General features: G+C 44.6%; 1 protein-coding gene and 1 pseudogene across 9 annotated transcripts in view; both read right to left on the minus strand.

The window, feature by feature from the left end:
* KIAA0100 (KIAA0100 ortholog) overlaps positions 1–13,938 on the minus strand; it is a 29,911-nt gene that overhangs the window by 1,775 nt on the left and 14,198 nt on the right. For 7 of the 9 annotated variants that reach the window (XR_004972883.1, XM_036340704.1, XM_036340707.1 and 4 more), the window contains 12 exons: positions 11,081–11,238; positions 10,594–10,800; positions 4,696–4,795; positions 4,278–4,460; positions 3,799–3,920; positions 2,947–3,102; positions 2,740–2,861; positions 2,004–2,184; positions 970–1,056; positions 659–769; positions 384–519; positions 144–274 (listed from right to left, as the gene is read on the minus strand). Coding sequence is in view for 7 of the 9 variants with exons in the window: in XM_036340704.1 (XP_036196597.1) it covers positions 144–274; positions 384–519; positions 659–769; positions 970–1,056; positions 2,004–2,184; positions 2,740–2,861; positions 2,947–3,102; positions 3,799–3,920; positions 4,278–4,460; positions 4,696–4,795; positions 10,594–10,800; positions 11,081–11,238 (1,694 nt within the window). In the remaining 2 variants the exon portion in view is untranslated. Of the gene's footprint in view, positions 1–143; positions 275–383; positions 536–658; positions 770–969; positions 1,057–2,003; positions 2,185–2,739; positions 2,862–2,946; positions 3,103–3,798; positions 3,921–4,277; positions 4,461–4,695; positions 4,796–10,593; positions 10,801–11,080; positions 11,239–13,938 lie in introns of those variants that run through there. The other 2 variants (XR_004972884.1, XM_036340708.1) reach the window with 2 other exon arrangements.
* Positions 8,448–8,540, minus strand: LOC118672531 (annotated as a pseudogene).

The raw sequence follows: 13,938 nt of genomic DNA on the forward strand, positions 1-13,938 counted from the left end.
AGAAGAAATTTGGGACCCCCAAACATCTCCCATCTCCCTTCATCCCTGGAGTAAACTCAAAGGCAACAGGAGAAATCCCCAGCCAAGCTTAACAGAGTATCCTAGGACTTCCATTTTTCTATCATTAGGGGCATGGCCAATACCTCTGGGGCTTTTCGAAATGACCTTCTGACCCCAGAACTCCGATTCAAGCCCTGTGCCACACCCTTCCCAGGGCCCAGTGCTGCTGCATCATCTGTTGCAATCAGCTGCCGCGGCTTCACCACCGGTATTCCTATGAAAAAGCAAGCACACCAGCTGTTGCCTTCTTTCTGGAGCTTCAGCTGTCTCTGAGGCTGCTATGCTACCCCAGTCTTCTGGAGCACCACCATAAAAGTTCTCACCAGTAGTCACCAGTTTGGACTTATCTTCCTCATCACCAACCTCATCATCTTCCACACTTCGACCAGGAAAGAAAAAGCCCATTATTCTATGGAAGAACTGGTGTGTCAGCTGGATGGTGAGAGGCACCACATTTACCTAAAGAGGAAAAAGGCTGAAGAAGCAATTAAGTTCAGACATCATCCCTCAGTTTACCTACCCCTAACAGCATGATACAATACACAGATAGCTTTTGACTGCCCTTTGTTCCTGGATCTCCAAAGGACTGTTTACTAACCTCAAAGTGCTCCTTAACAGATATACCCCCAACAGGGGGCCGGACTTTGCTGAATAGGCGGAGAGCTAGCTGTCGCCCAGACTGGCAGGAGCTCTGGGGCCGCAGGACTACCTGTAGGATAGAATGATAAATCAACCCACAAGTCCTCTGCAGACTAAAAGGAGAAGCAATAGTCTTTCTAAGATGAGCAAACTTTCACCATCTCAGATCACCACACTGTTTCCCATAGTGGGTTTATGTGGAAGGACCATTACAAATGGCCTGTGTTAGAAAGTATGTGAATGGGCTAGGAATGGGGAAATAAGACTTGCCTTGTAGACAGCATTGGGAAGAAGGTTGTTCATTGTGAACCAGCCCAACTCCAGAAGATGTTCTGCTGTATCATCAGATTTATTCACCTATAAAGACAGATTACCCCCAACCCCCAATCCATTATAATAAGCCTTTTCTTAGGAGCTTGCTAGAGAATTGCTACATAACCTATTTGTTTTCAGGTTCTCCATATGCCTAATCCCAACCTTTGAAATCTCTTTCAAACTCATATAATACCATGTTTTTCATGGGACCTACTGGCCAGGGCACTAAATGACAGTAGTATTTCCCAGTCACTGTGACATTCAAAAATAGTCTCATTCATTCCCAAACATCCTGGAAAGGGGCAGGGTCAGGGGGAAATGAACAATGTCCTCTCCTCTATGCCATGGGTAATTACAGGAAGCTGAATGCCAGTATAGAATTAAGGTTCTATTTCAAGCAGGACTTAGAATACCTACCTCTGGGCCACATTACTAGGGATAATCTTATTCACTGAGGTAAACATTTGATCACTCTCATCTATAACTGCATGTATCTAAGGGAAACTCTGCTCATGTTTCATCAGTAACCTTTAATACCATCATTAATCCTATATAATCCTATATATAAAATCCTAATATGCAAATCAACCGAACGGCATAATGACACGCACTGACCACCAGGGGGCAGACACTCAATGCAGGAGCTGTCCCATGGAGGTCAGTGCACTTCTGCAAGAGGAGCGCCACTCAGCCAGAAGCCAGGCTCACAACTGGCGAGTATAGCAGCGGTTGTGGAGCCTCCCCGGCAGCACTAAGGACCCTTGGGGGATGTCTGCCTGCTGGCTTAGGTGAGGGCTTAGGCAAGTGGTCACAGACTGTGAGAGGGCACAAGCTGGGCTGAGGGACACCCCCCCACACTCATGCACTGGGCCTCTAGTAGTTATATAATAACTAGCCCCTTTTTGTTTCTCTTTTTGTGAGTTAGACTCCTAAGATAGGCCAGTGCCTCTCAATACAGCTGCCTTTGTGTGATTGTATATACCCAATACCTTGCTATAGAGAAACCGCTGCAGCTCCAGTTCAGCAATTCCTAGCTGTCCATCTTCCTCTGTCAGGCGCCAACGTGCCTGAGCAAAGTAGAACTCAGTGCGACGGACCACACTCACATCTTCCTGCTGCTTTCGCAGCTCCATCTTGTTGGCCTGCTGCAACTGGAAATCCTTAAAACACCTATAAATGGACAGGAGGATCAAAGCCAATATGGGCAATAGCATTTGGGTTGGGGGTTGGATGGAATGCTCTAGAATGATGCATAAGATAAACCCAGAGATGGATCTATTCTGGAACAGCTATCCTCTACATTTTTTTCAAAGGATTGCTTCTCACATCCTGCCATAGGAATGCAAATCCATCTTTCAGTTCTACAGCTTCTTGATAAAGTAATCTCTTTTCACTAATAACACCTATGATTATGTCTGTAATTGTTCCTTTCTAATCACTTCAAGATATTTTATTTTCAGCTCAGCCACACAGTATTAAGACCACAAAAGTGATCTTTCCCAACTAGCCATTTTTCTCCTTTCCCAGCAGGTACTCTATTGATGATCCAAAGGAAGGGGTCTCTTGTTCTCAACCTTTTGACTAAGTGCAGTTAAGGCTCATCAGGAAGAGATGCTACATCAACCTTTGATAATACTCACTAGATGTAAAGACTATCAGAATGTGGGCAAAGAAATCGACTCCAGCTGGGGAACTGGAAAAAGGCAGAAAAGAATGCTGTTTCACCTGATGAGGATATTAAGCTCTTCACTTTCAAGCTGTAAATTGGCCTTCTCCTGGTTGAGCTGCAACTGAAGCTTTTGGTTCAGGTCAAGAAGGTTCTCATTCTTGCTGTCATCCTGCAAAGACTAGGGAGCCAGGCCAGGAGAAACTGAGAGGAGATCTCCCTCATCTTAGGAGGCCTCCCTGTCCTCAGACTGCCCAGGTGATTACCTTCATGATAGAATACATCTGCTTTTCCAACTGCCGTATCTGGGCCACATGCTGCCGCACGGCCTCCTGCAAATGTAATATGCTGCTGCGCTGCTCCTCAGGATTGCTCGAAATCTCAAGCTGGAACCTGACCCTCTGTTTCTTTTCACTATGCTCCTAAAGGAATAGAAAGGGAAATGAATGAGATTTTCTAATAGACAAATCTTGAAGTAAATTGAAATAGAGAAATGAAAATAAATGAGGATCTCCTCTGGAAAGCTCCCCTTTACCTATCACCATTATCAGTAGCAAGAGTAAGGGGTAGGCCAATGCAGAAGATTTCACAATAAGCCAATCCCCCAGGGTAGGGATGGTGGAAGTGGGGAGCAGTTACTGTTCTTAGAGGTATTTAAGTGACTGAGTAGAGAACTGACCAAGAAAAACAAGTAAACAAGCTCCAATGAGTCTCAGGAACACTCAGACCTTTCCTAGATAAGTGAAACTTCAACTGCTGCTATTGACTAATAGATGTACCAACCACAAGGCCCCTTTTCAGTCTGAAACATGGCTTTTCTTTCTTTTTTATTTTTAAATATACTTTTATTGATTTGGGAGAGGGAGAGAGAGAGAAACATCAATGATAGAATCATTGATTGGCTGCCTCCTACACGCCCCCTACTGGGGATCGAGCCTGCAACCTGGCATGTGCCCTTGACCAGAATCAAAACTGGGACCCTTCAGTCCACAGGCCGACGCTCAATCCACTAAGCCAAACCGGCTAGGGTGTTCACGGCTTTTCTTAATGGACTCTAAAGCACAAGGTCCGAGGGTTCCTGTGAAGATAACTGGCCTTCTACAAGGGCCCATGCTTACCTTCCGTTTGGGTTCTACATGGAGCAGCAGGTTGTTGACAATGTCCAGGATCATGGCATACTGAGCTGGATTGGTGGAGATTTCCAGCTCATGATGGATAAGGGTGAAGGTATCCACAGCCCCTAAGTAATTGGTAGCAGCTAAATAAGAGGCTCAAGTTTCTCCTTAAATATCTACCCCATGTCCTAAACTATATTTGGAACCACTCCTATTAGTTAACCCCATAGAAAGGGCTTGGTGAGAAATGCTCATGGGTAGAAACATATTTGCTTCTTTCAAAATAAACAAATACCCATTCTTCACAGTTCCCTCCAAGAATACAGGTTATTCTCAGAAGAATTTATGAAATGCAGGGCAAAGTGAAATGTTAATGTTCGGTGCAGAGTAGGACTTTTAATAACACACTGCCTCAAAACCTCAAATAACTGCTTTTATAAGTTCCTTAGTACCCTCCTAAAAGCATTTCAAGCCCTGAATACCTTCATGCTTCTTTAGGAGATCTTCCTTTTCCTGTTTCTCATGAACCTCAGGGGGCTTAATCTGAGTTGCCAGTTCAGGATCAATGTCATGACTGTAACTAATATAGTACATTCGACAGTTGCAGCGTGAAATGATCCGCTGGACTTGCTGGGCTTGTTGTGCCTCAGCTGGTTGGTTCCAATCTGTGAAGAGGTAGGAAAGAGGTAAGAGAAAGACATTCTCAATAGAGGTATTGTAGGAGCCCCCCAGCTAGCTATGTGTGATGTCTAGGGAACTCCAGACACTTGCTTTCAACCTAGCCTAACACAAAATGGTCCTACTACAGCATTAAGAGTAGGTAAGGAAATCAGGATCCTTTGGGATGCACATCTACACCCAACCATATAACCATATGATGAGGAAGAGAGGAGAGCTGACCTGTGGTGGTGGTAACCATGCCTCCCACTGCCTGCCCGCTCTCCATCAGCTCTTGCACAGAGTCCAGACTACGTTGCCGGTGCTCCTCGATATTCTTCACCTGAAGACAGAGATACATGCACCTTTAACTCCTGGGAATCAGTACCTTGTTCTGGCCAACTGGGTCACAGATCTCCATGATACAAGTAGTTACACTATCTATCTAGATTTCCACTTCCTGGAGTAACTTGAAAGATCTCCCAGTGTAGAAGACATATATGTCTCTCTCTTGACCCAAACCATCCAAATTCCGAGTTACATGCACATTTTGCCAGGCCCACAGGCCTCAGGCCAGAAAAACAAGCTAGGTTAAAATAAAATCATGTCCTACCTCACACCCATTAGGATGGCTAATTATAAAAATAAGAAAAGAAAAACAACAAGTGTTGGCAAGATTGTCTAGAAATTAGAACACTTATGCACCATTGGTGGGAATGTAATAGTATAACCACTGTGGAAAACAGTATGGAAGTTCTCAAAAAATTAAAAACAGAATTCCAATATGATCCAGTAATATACCCTAAAGAACTGAAAGCAGGATCTTGAAGATATAGTGTATACATTATTGTTGTTGTTAGTCCTCACCCAAAGATACTTTTTCCACTGATTTTCAGGAGAGTGGAAGGGAGCGGGGGGAGAGAAACATCGATTGGCTGCCTCCCGTATGCACCCCAACTAGTGCCAGGGATTGAACCTGCATGCCAGGTACATGCCCTCGCTTGACCAGGAATCAAACCGAAGACCCTTCAGTGTTCAGGCTGATGCTCTAACCATGGAGGGCTCAAAGGTATATTTGTACACTCATGTCCATAGCAGCATTATTCACAATAGCTAAAAGATGGAAGCAACCCAAGTGTCTATCAGTGGATGAATAAATAAGCAATATATTGTATTTACATACAATTGAACATTATTCATCCTTAAAAAGGAAATTCTGACACATGCTATAACATGGGTGAACCTTGAGAACATTATACTAAGTGAAATAAACCAGTCACACACACAGAAATACTGAAGGACTCCACTTACATGAGGTACTTAAGAGTAGTTAAAATCAAAGAGGTCAATGGGGGGGTGGGAGGGCATATGCAATACTTTCAACAATAAGAAAAAAAAAAGAGTAGTTAAAATCAGAGACAGAAGGTAGAATGGTGGTTGCCAAGGTCTGGGGAAAAGGGAAGGTGAGGAGTTATTAACAGATATAGTTTTTTGTTTTGTTGTTTTAATCCTCACCTGAGGACATGCTTAGAGAGAGGAAGGAGGGTGGGGAGAAACATCGACGTGAGAGAGAAACATTGATTGACTGCCTTCCATTTGGGCCCTGATCAGGGATCGAACCCACAACCCAGGTTATGTATCCCGACAGGGAATCAAACTGGCAACCTTTTGGTGCACAGGACAACGCTCAACCAACTCCAGCCAGGCAATAGGTACAGAGATTCAGTTTTATAAGACAGAGTTATGAAGATGGATTGTGGTAATGGTTCTATAACATCATGAATGTATTTAATACCACTGACTGTGCACTTGAAAATGGTTAAGAGGGTAAATTTTATGTTAATGTGTGTTTTATCACAACTTAAAAAGTTGGGGGGAAAATCAAATCATGTTATGAGTAAAATTTTCATCAAAACCTAAATTTCCCACCCACTTTGGTATTCATGTTTTTGTGTTCTTGCTGTTTTCTGTCTTCAGACCAACCACGCTGACACTATTGCCATCGGGGAAAGGGACTGAATTATTTTGACTCTCTGCCTAGCTGAAGTCAATTGAAAAATAGAATGAGTGATATAGACCATAAGCAGATCTGTCAAGTCACACAAAAATTTATATAGAAAAAGTAAGATCAAAAGCCCTCTCATCTAAGCCAAGGACATTCCTATCTAATATTAACATCACATCCTGAGGGGAAAAAGAAGGGTTCACTTGCAAAAGAAGGCATATCTAAAAGCAGCAGGGGCTCAGAAAATGCCAGGTTGGTAGAGCTTGCATAGCTCATGCTGTGTGAATAGTTAACACCTTCTGTGCATACCTTCTGAGACTACTGGTAAAGAGCACTGCTTGCCTGAACTACAGCTGAAATATATTGGCATGTCCTCTCATATTATCAATAACTTGACCCTTACTTGGCTTGACATCTGATGAAATGCTTACTACTTCTTTTTTTAAAAAAAATATATTTTATTGATTTTTTACAGAGAAGAGGGGAGTGGGGGAGGGAATTAGAAACATCAATGAGAGAGAAACATCGATCAGCTGCCTCCTGCACACTCCCTACTGGGGATGTGCCCGCAACCAAGGTATATGCCCTTGACCAGAATTAAACCTGGGACCCTTCAGTCCGCAGGCCAATGCTCTATCCACTGAGCCAAACTGTTTAGGGCCTTACTACTTCTTATAATAATTATACTAGAGGTTTCCTGGATTAAGCCCTAAGGTCACTGGAGGAAGAAGCAGTAGCCAAGGAGAAAGAAGGGATAAGCTTTAACCCCAATGAATAGAATAGCAAAAGATGTTATCACATTGGTCCTTATCAGACATAGCTAGATCTAGTAACTCACTGGGTGTACCACACCCAGCACATCATGAACACTTAACTCCTGTTAAAAAGGTAATGACAATGCAGAATATTGACTAGGTATATCACATAACCATTAGATTTCCCAATAATATTATATCCTAGAAATTATAGTACAAATTTTACCAAGACACTGAAAAGAAAATTTACAGCCACTGCTCACAATCTCAACATCTAACAAAAAGATTATCTTACACGTACCTCCCCAGACATACTGACCAAAAAAGTTAAGACTATTTTCCATCTGAATGAAGCTTTATATTTTTTCAAAATACTTTCTCATTTAATCCTTTCAACAATCTTGTTAAGATGAAGTATTAGAATTCCATTTTACAAATAAAAGTGACTTGCTCAAGGGCTCAAGGCTACTATTATGGCAAAGGTGGCATTAGAACTCTCATAATCTGACTCCTAGACAAGTAGTCTTTCTATTCAAACTTATTGCCTTGCTTAAAGAACCACTCAGTCATCTTCATTAAGAGTGATCAGAGCCCTAACCGGTCTGGCTCAGTGGATAGAGCGTCGGCCTGCGGACTGAAGAGTCCCAGGTTTGATTCTGGTCAAGGGCATGTACCTTGGTTGTGGGTGCATCCCCAATGGGGGGTGTGCAGGAGGCAGCTGATCGATGTTTCTCACTCTCTATCCCTCTCCTTTCCTCTCTGTAAAAAACCAATAAAATATATTTTTTTAAAAAAGAGTGATCAGAGCCTGGCTGGCATGGCTCAGTGGTTGAGTGTCTACCGATGAACCAGGAGGTCATGTGTTTGATTTCTGGTTAGGGCACATGCCCCAGTTGCAGGCTAGATCCCTGGTGTGGGGCGTGCAGGAGGCAGCCGATCAATGATTCTCTCTTATCATCAATGTTTCTATCTTTCTCCCTCCACTTTCCTTTATGAAATCAATTTAAAAAAAATTTTTTTTAAGGAGTGATCAGAGAGCCCTGGCCAGTATGGCTCAGTTGGTTGAGCGTCATCCCAAGCACTGAGATGGTTCAATTCATTGGTCAGAGCACATGCGAGCTCAATCCCCAATAGAGGATGTGCTAGAGGCAGCCATCCAATGGTTCTAATCGATGTTTCCCTTCCTTCCTCTCTCTAAAATCAATCAACCAATACATATATTGGTTGATATATACATCTTTATGGAACACTTCATGAATTTGCATGTCATCCTTGCGCAGGGGCCATGTTAATTCCAATTTTAGTATATGTGCTGCTGAAGCGAGCACTATCATCCTATATAATAAAAACCTAATATGCAAATTGCCCTCTCGACCAAGAGTTCGACAGCTCACTATGCCAGTGCACTGACCACCAGGGCTCACATGGCGCTGGCAGTGGGCAACAGTGGAAGCGCTGCCGGCCCCAATGGGCACCTACGAGAGTGGGACCGCGATGGGATGGTGGAGCAGGTGAGCGAGCGGTGCCAGGCCAAGGCAGATGCAAGCGGGGGGCCCCAATTGCCCCGCAGATGGTGACCAGTGGCAGTGGCGGGGGGCAGGGCCGCCACACTGCTCCCAGGCACTGAGGGAGCCAGGCAAGGGGCCCAGCCCCAACCGACTGCCCTGCAGATGGCGACCAGTGGCCAGTGGCCAGTGACCAGCGGCCTGCAGGCCCTGTTCACCCAACCTCCCATGGCACCTGGGCAGGGGACTGCAACCTCTTGCCAGCTACCTGGGGGTGGAGGTGACAGGGACTGAGGTGCGATGAGAATGCGGGGTGTCCACCGAGCTCGCTCTCACTCCCCCTGCTACTCTTCCCCGGGACGCCAGGGCTCTCTCGATGGGGAAGCCCCTACACTCAGATGCGGGGCGCCCACAAGGAGCCTGCCCCACACCCGCACAGCCTCTTCCGGGTGAGCCAGACCACAGCCCCTGGGACTGCAGGGGCTGGTTGGTTGGGCTCCCCATGGGTTCACGAGGAGCCAGTCTGAGAGGCTGGTAGGGAGAGAACACACTGCCTGCCCGGCTTCCATGCGGCGCTGCTGGGTAGGCCAGAGGCCCATGCTGTGCCCCAACCCGTGGCTTCTGGCTGTGCTCACCACATCTCTGTGTGGGGACTCGGGTGCCATGACTCAGATGAAGGGGGGACGTGGGGGCCCAGGGGTCCAGGTGCTGCCCAGAACCCAGAGGTCAGCTGGTACCTGCCCTTCCATGCCAGACGCTCATGCTTCAATCACCAGCCAGACCTAGGGACACCTGTGCATGAATTTCATGCACCGGGCCTCTAGTCTATATGTATAAAAGCCTAAGCAACCATTCTACTGTTCGACCAGTAGCTATAATGGGCACTGACCACCAGGGGGCAGATGCTCCGACCAATAGGTTAGCTTGCTGCTGGGGTTCAGCCGATTGGGACTGGGCGAGATGGGTCGGACACACCTGGAGCCCTCCCGCAGTCCCTCCTGGGCCCCGACAATCAGCCCTGATCAGGACAGGGCAAGATAGGCCGGACACACCCTGGAGCTCTCCCGCAGTCCCTCCCCAGCCCAGTTGTGCACCAGTGGGGATCCTCATCCTGGCCTGTGCCCTCTCGCAATCTGGGATCCCTCGGGGGATGTCAGAGAGCCACAGGCCAGGCGGAGGGACCCCACCAGTGCACGAATCTGTGCATTGGGTCTCTAGTATATATGTATTTTTAAATAGTGTGATCAGAGAAAAGACAGAGAGCTTATCTAAAATTCTGACTTACACCCTAGCCAGTTTGGCTCAGTGAAAGAGCATCGTCCTTCGGACTGAAGGGTCTCAGGTTTGAATCCGGTCAAGGGCATATGCCTGGGTTGCGGGCTCAGTCCCGAGTAGGGGGTGTGCAGGAGGCAGCCTATTGGTGATTCTCTCTCATCATTGATATTTCCCTCTCTCTCTCTCCCTCTCCCTTGCTCTCTACAAAAATAAATTAATAAATTCCTACTTCTAAAAAAATAAATAAATAAAATTCTGACTTACTGCCTGTTTTCAAGCTACCTGCTGATTAGTGTGATATTATTAATGGGGTCAATAACCTTTTCAAAAGTAAAAAAAGTTCCAACCCATTTTATTCTAGTGCTGGGCAATGAGAATTTCTCTTGCAATGAAAAGAACAGCATGACATTTAAAAAAATAAAAATAAAAATCTGTGTATTCACAGACACAGACCAGAGCTACAGTTCCTACATTAAGGTGTAATCATCCTTCTGCTAAGCTGGTAGCAATAGGTACTGTCAAGATTCTTGTAATTATTCTGCTGGAAGGGGGCAATTATGGAAAAAGGGATGTAATGGACCTTCCCAGCCTGCTGACTAACCTCTAACCAGAGCTGTCGGCCATCCTGCTCAGTGGGGCTGCTTTCAGTGGTGGCAAAGTACTGCATGCCATCCAGCAGGCAAGTCCAGGATGTCTTTTGCTTCAATGTGTCACCATACCAAGCTGGATGATGTTGACACTGCAGCAGCTGGGCTTTAGCAGCAGACACAATGACACAACCTTCTGTCTCTGCTCCACGAAGAACCATCTATATCAGAGACAGAAGCAGAGTCATAGCACTAGAGCCACCAGGAAAGATGAGATTAGTTAGAGGTGTGTACCATTAACTGCAGCTGGGTCTAATTCTGGCCTACTGAGTGAACTCTACTGGCTTTTAGATATTGTAGTGAGTGATTATCCCTGATACCTGCTGGAAGGAATAATTTTTTTGGAGTTCTATTCACCCATTCTTATTTAGAGGTAGGGGAAGGTGAACACATCATTATGACCTAACCCAGTGTCCAAGTGCTCTGGTAAAGAGATGATACCTGGCAGTTGACCAGCTCAATTAGGCAGTTTCGGTTATATATATCATCCGTCTGGCAGGCAGCAATGCCACACAACTGGTCACTCACACCTGACTCATCTTCTGTGAACACTACAAACTTATCTGTCTCTTCAATCAGCTTCTGCAACATGTAAGCACCTGGCAGAGATATAGGAAGCGGGAAAAAGTCACAGTTTCAAAGGGATAATATCCAAACTGATCTTTCAATTTCTCTAGCTAGGCAAGGGCTAGAACGTATTCTCCCTAATCTGCAACTCCAGCCCACCCCACTCCGCCCCTTGACCCCTGAGGGCAAAATAAGGGTTATCATTTCATTTCCCCCTAAATTTTAATAAAAATAACAGATTCCCAAGAGAAACTATGTAAATTGGTAGCATTTTTTTCTCTTAGGCATATCCACCTCTAGATTAGGATCTCCACAGCCCCCCCGTTTTGCTCCTTTATTTTTAATTCCAAATTATTTGAAATGCTGTTTGTCGACCACTCCTTTCCACATGAAACCACTCTCTTGCCATCAGTGCTATTGTGGTCTAGCCTCTCCTTCCCCAGGTCTTAGAAATAAGTATCTCTGCCCTGGCTGGTTTGGCTCAGTGGATAGAGTGTCAGCCTGAGGACTTGAGGGTCCCAGGTTCGATTCCGGTCAAGGGCATGTACCTGGGTTGCAGCACATCCCAGTAGGGGGGTGTGCAGGAGGCAGCTGATCAATGTTTCTCTCTCACTGATGTTTCTAACTCTCTATCCCTCTCCCTTCCTCTCTGTAAAAAATCAATAAAATATATTTTAAAAAAAAAAGAAATAAGTATCTCCTAAGGTCTATCCTTGGCATGTTCCTTTCCCTTTCTTACTTTCTTCTAATGAGTTTGTCTGACAGTGTTATGGTTAAAAGCACAGTTTCCAGAATTAGACTAATCTGTCTCTGTTTAAGATCCCATCTCTTCCAGTTACTTGATTGCGATCCTCAGCAGCTTGCTTTAACCTGTGTTCTCAGTTTCCTTGTCTGTAAAATAACAGAAACTATCTCATAAGGTTGTTGAGAGAATTTAATAGAATATAGAAATGTATCTTGCAGAGTACCTGCCACACAGTAAGCAACTATTATTATCTCCTTTGCATGAACTCTTAGCTCTATCCTATAATTCCCAAGTCTCTATCTCTAGCCCTAAGCTTTTAAACGCTCATTTCCATGTTTGCTAAACAATACTTTGATATACTACTTGCACCAAAAACTCAGTATGTCTAAATCAACAACTCTATACCTTCCCAAACCTGTTTAGCTTCATTTTCGCTTTCCTCCTCTTTTAACTCCTTTTTCCAAACAGTTTCCAAATCTCTTATATTTCCATCCCCTCATCTTCATTCCCACGGCCTCTACCTAGTTCAGGCCCTTGTTACCTTTTGTTGAGACACCACAATAGTTTCCTAATTTGTCTCCCCACCTCCAGTTCCTTCCTCTCCAGTCCTCCTCTGCACCATTGCCAGATTTATCTTCCTAAAAGTAAAACTCTAGTGATGACATGTCTTTATTAAAAAACCTTCAGTAGTTCACCATTGTCTACTGAATAAGGACCCACAACTCCTTAGCCTTGCATGAAATGGCTTTGATGATCTACCTCCAGCTTTCCTTTCCAGCATCTTCTCTCACTCCTCTCTTTTAGCTACTCTCTATGCCAACCAAATAGACTGTTCACTCTCCTTTGAACACACTAAGCTTTACCAACCCCACTCTCTGTATTCTAGACAGAGATAGATATTCCCTCTGTCTTGAATACTCATCTCCTCCCCAGTTCCACATGTTTAAACCATACTAAGCCTTCAAGGTCCAGCTCAAATGTTATTTCCTCAATAAAACCTTCCCTGAGTACATTCCCTCCTTCACTCCACTCAAGAACAACTTCCATATTCTTTAATTTCTTTCTTGTGGCATTTATCATTTTTCATCTTGTTCTTAACCTCACCATGAACTTGCACCTGTCTGTACTTGTTATCCCCTCTCCCTAAAATGCCCTTCTCTCCTCTTTCTTCACCTGTCAAACTCTTACTAATCTTTTTTTTTTTTAATATATTTTTATTGATTTCAGAGAGGAAGGGAGAGGGAGAGATAGAAACATCAATGATGAGAGAGAATCTTTGATCGGCTGCCTCCTGCATAAGTCATAGGTCAACGCTCAACCCCTGAGATGGATCTTAAAAAATGAGTAAGCCCAGCCATTGGGGCTCAAGGGTTGAACGTCGACCTATGAACCGGGAGGTCACGGTTCAATTCCTGGTCAGGGCACATGACTGGGTTGCTGGCTTGACCCCCAGTGGGGGGGCATGCAGGAGGCAGCCGATCAAAGATTCTCCTCTCATCCTTGATGTTTCTATCTCTCCCTTTCCTTTCCTCTCTGAAATCAATAAACACACACACACACACACACACACACACACACACACATATATTTTTAAATATATCTTATTGATTTTTTACAGAGAGGAAGGGAGAGGGATAGAGAGTTAGAAGCATCGATGAGAAACATCCATCAGCTGCCTCCTGCACACTCCCTACTGGGGATGTGCCCGCAACCCAGGTACATGCCCTTGACCGGAATTGAACCTGGGACCTTTGAGTCCGCAAGTCAACGCTCTATCCACTGAGCCAAATCGGTTAGGGCTATATATTTTTTAAAGACCCATCTTCATTATCATCTTCACCATGAAGGCTTTCTAGACTTCCCTATGTTGACTTAAATACTTTCTTCTTGAACATTCTTACAAAGCATTTTCATAATGAAATAATAATTTGCATATCTTTATATCTACTAGTTTCTAAGATTCCTCCCATTTTTGTATCCCTAAAGT

Source organism: Myotis myotis, unplaced genomic scaffold (genome assembly GCF_014108235.1).
Source record: "Myotis myotis isolate mMyoMyo1 unplaced genomic scaffold, mMyoMyo1.p scaffold_m19_p_17, whole genome shotgun sequence".
Taxonomy (NCBI): Eukaryota; Metazoa; Chordata; class Mammalia; order Chiroptera; family Vespertilionidae; genus Myotis; species Myotis myotis.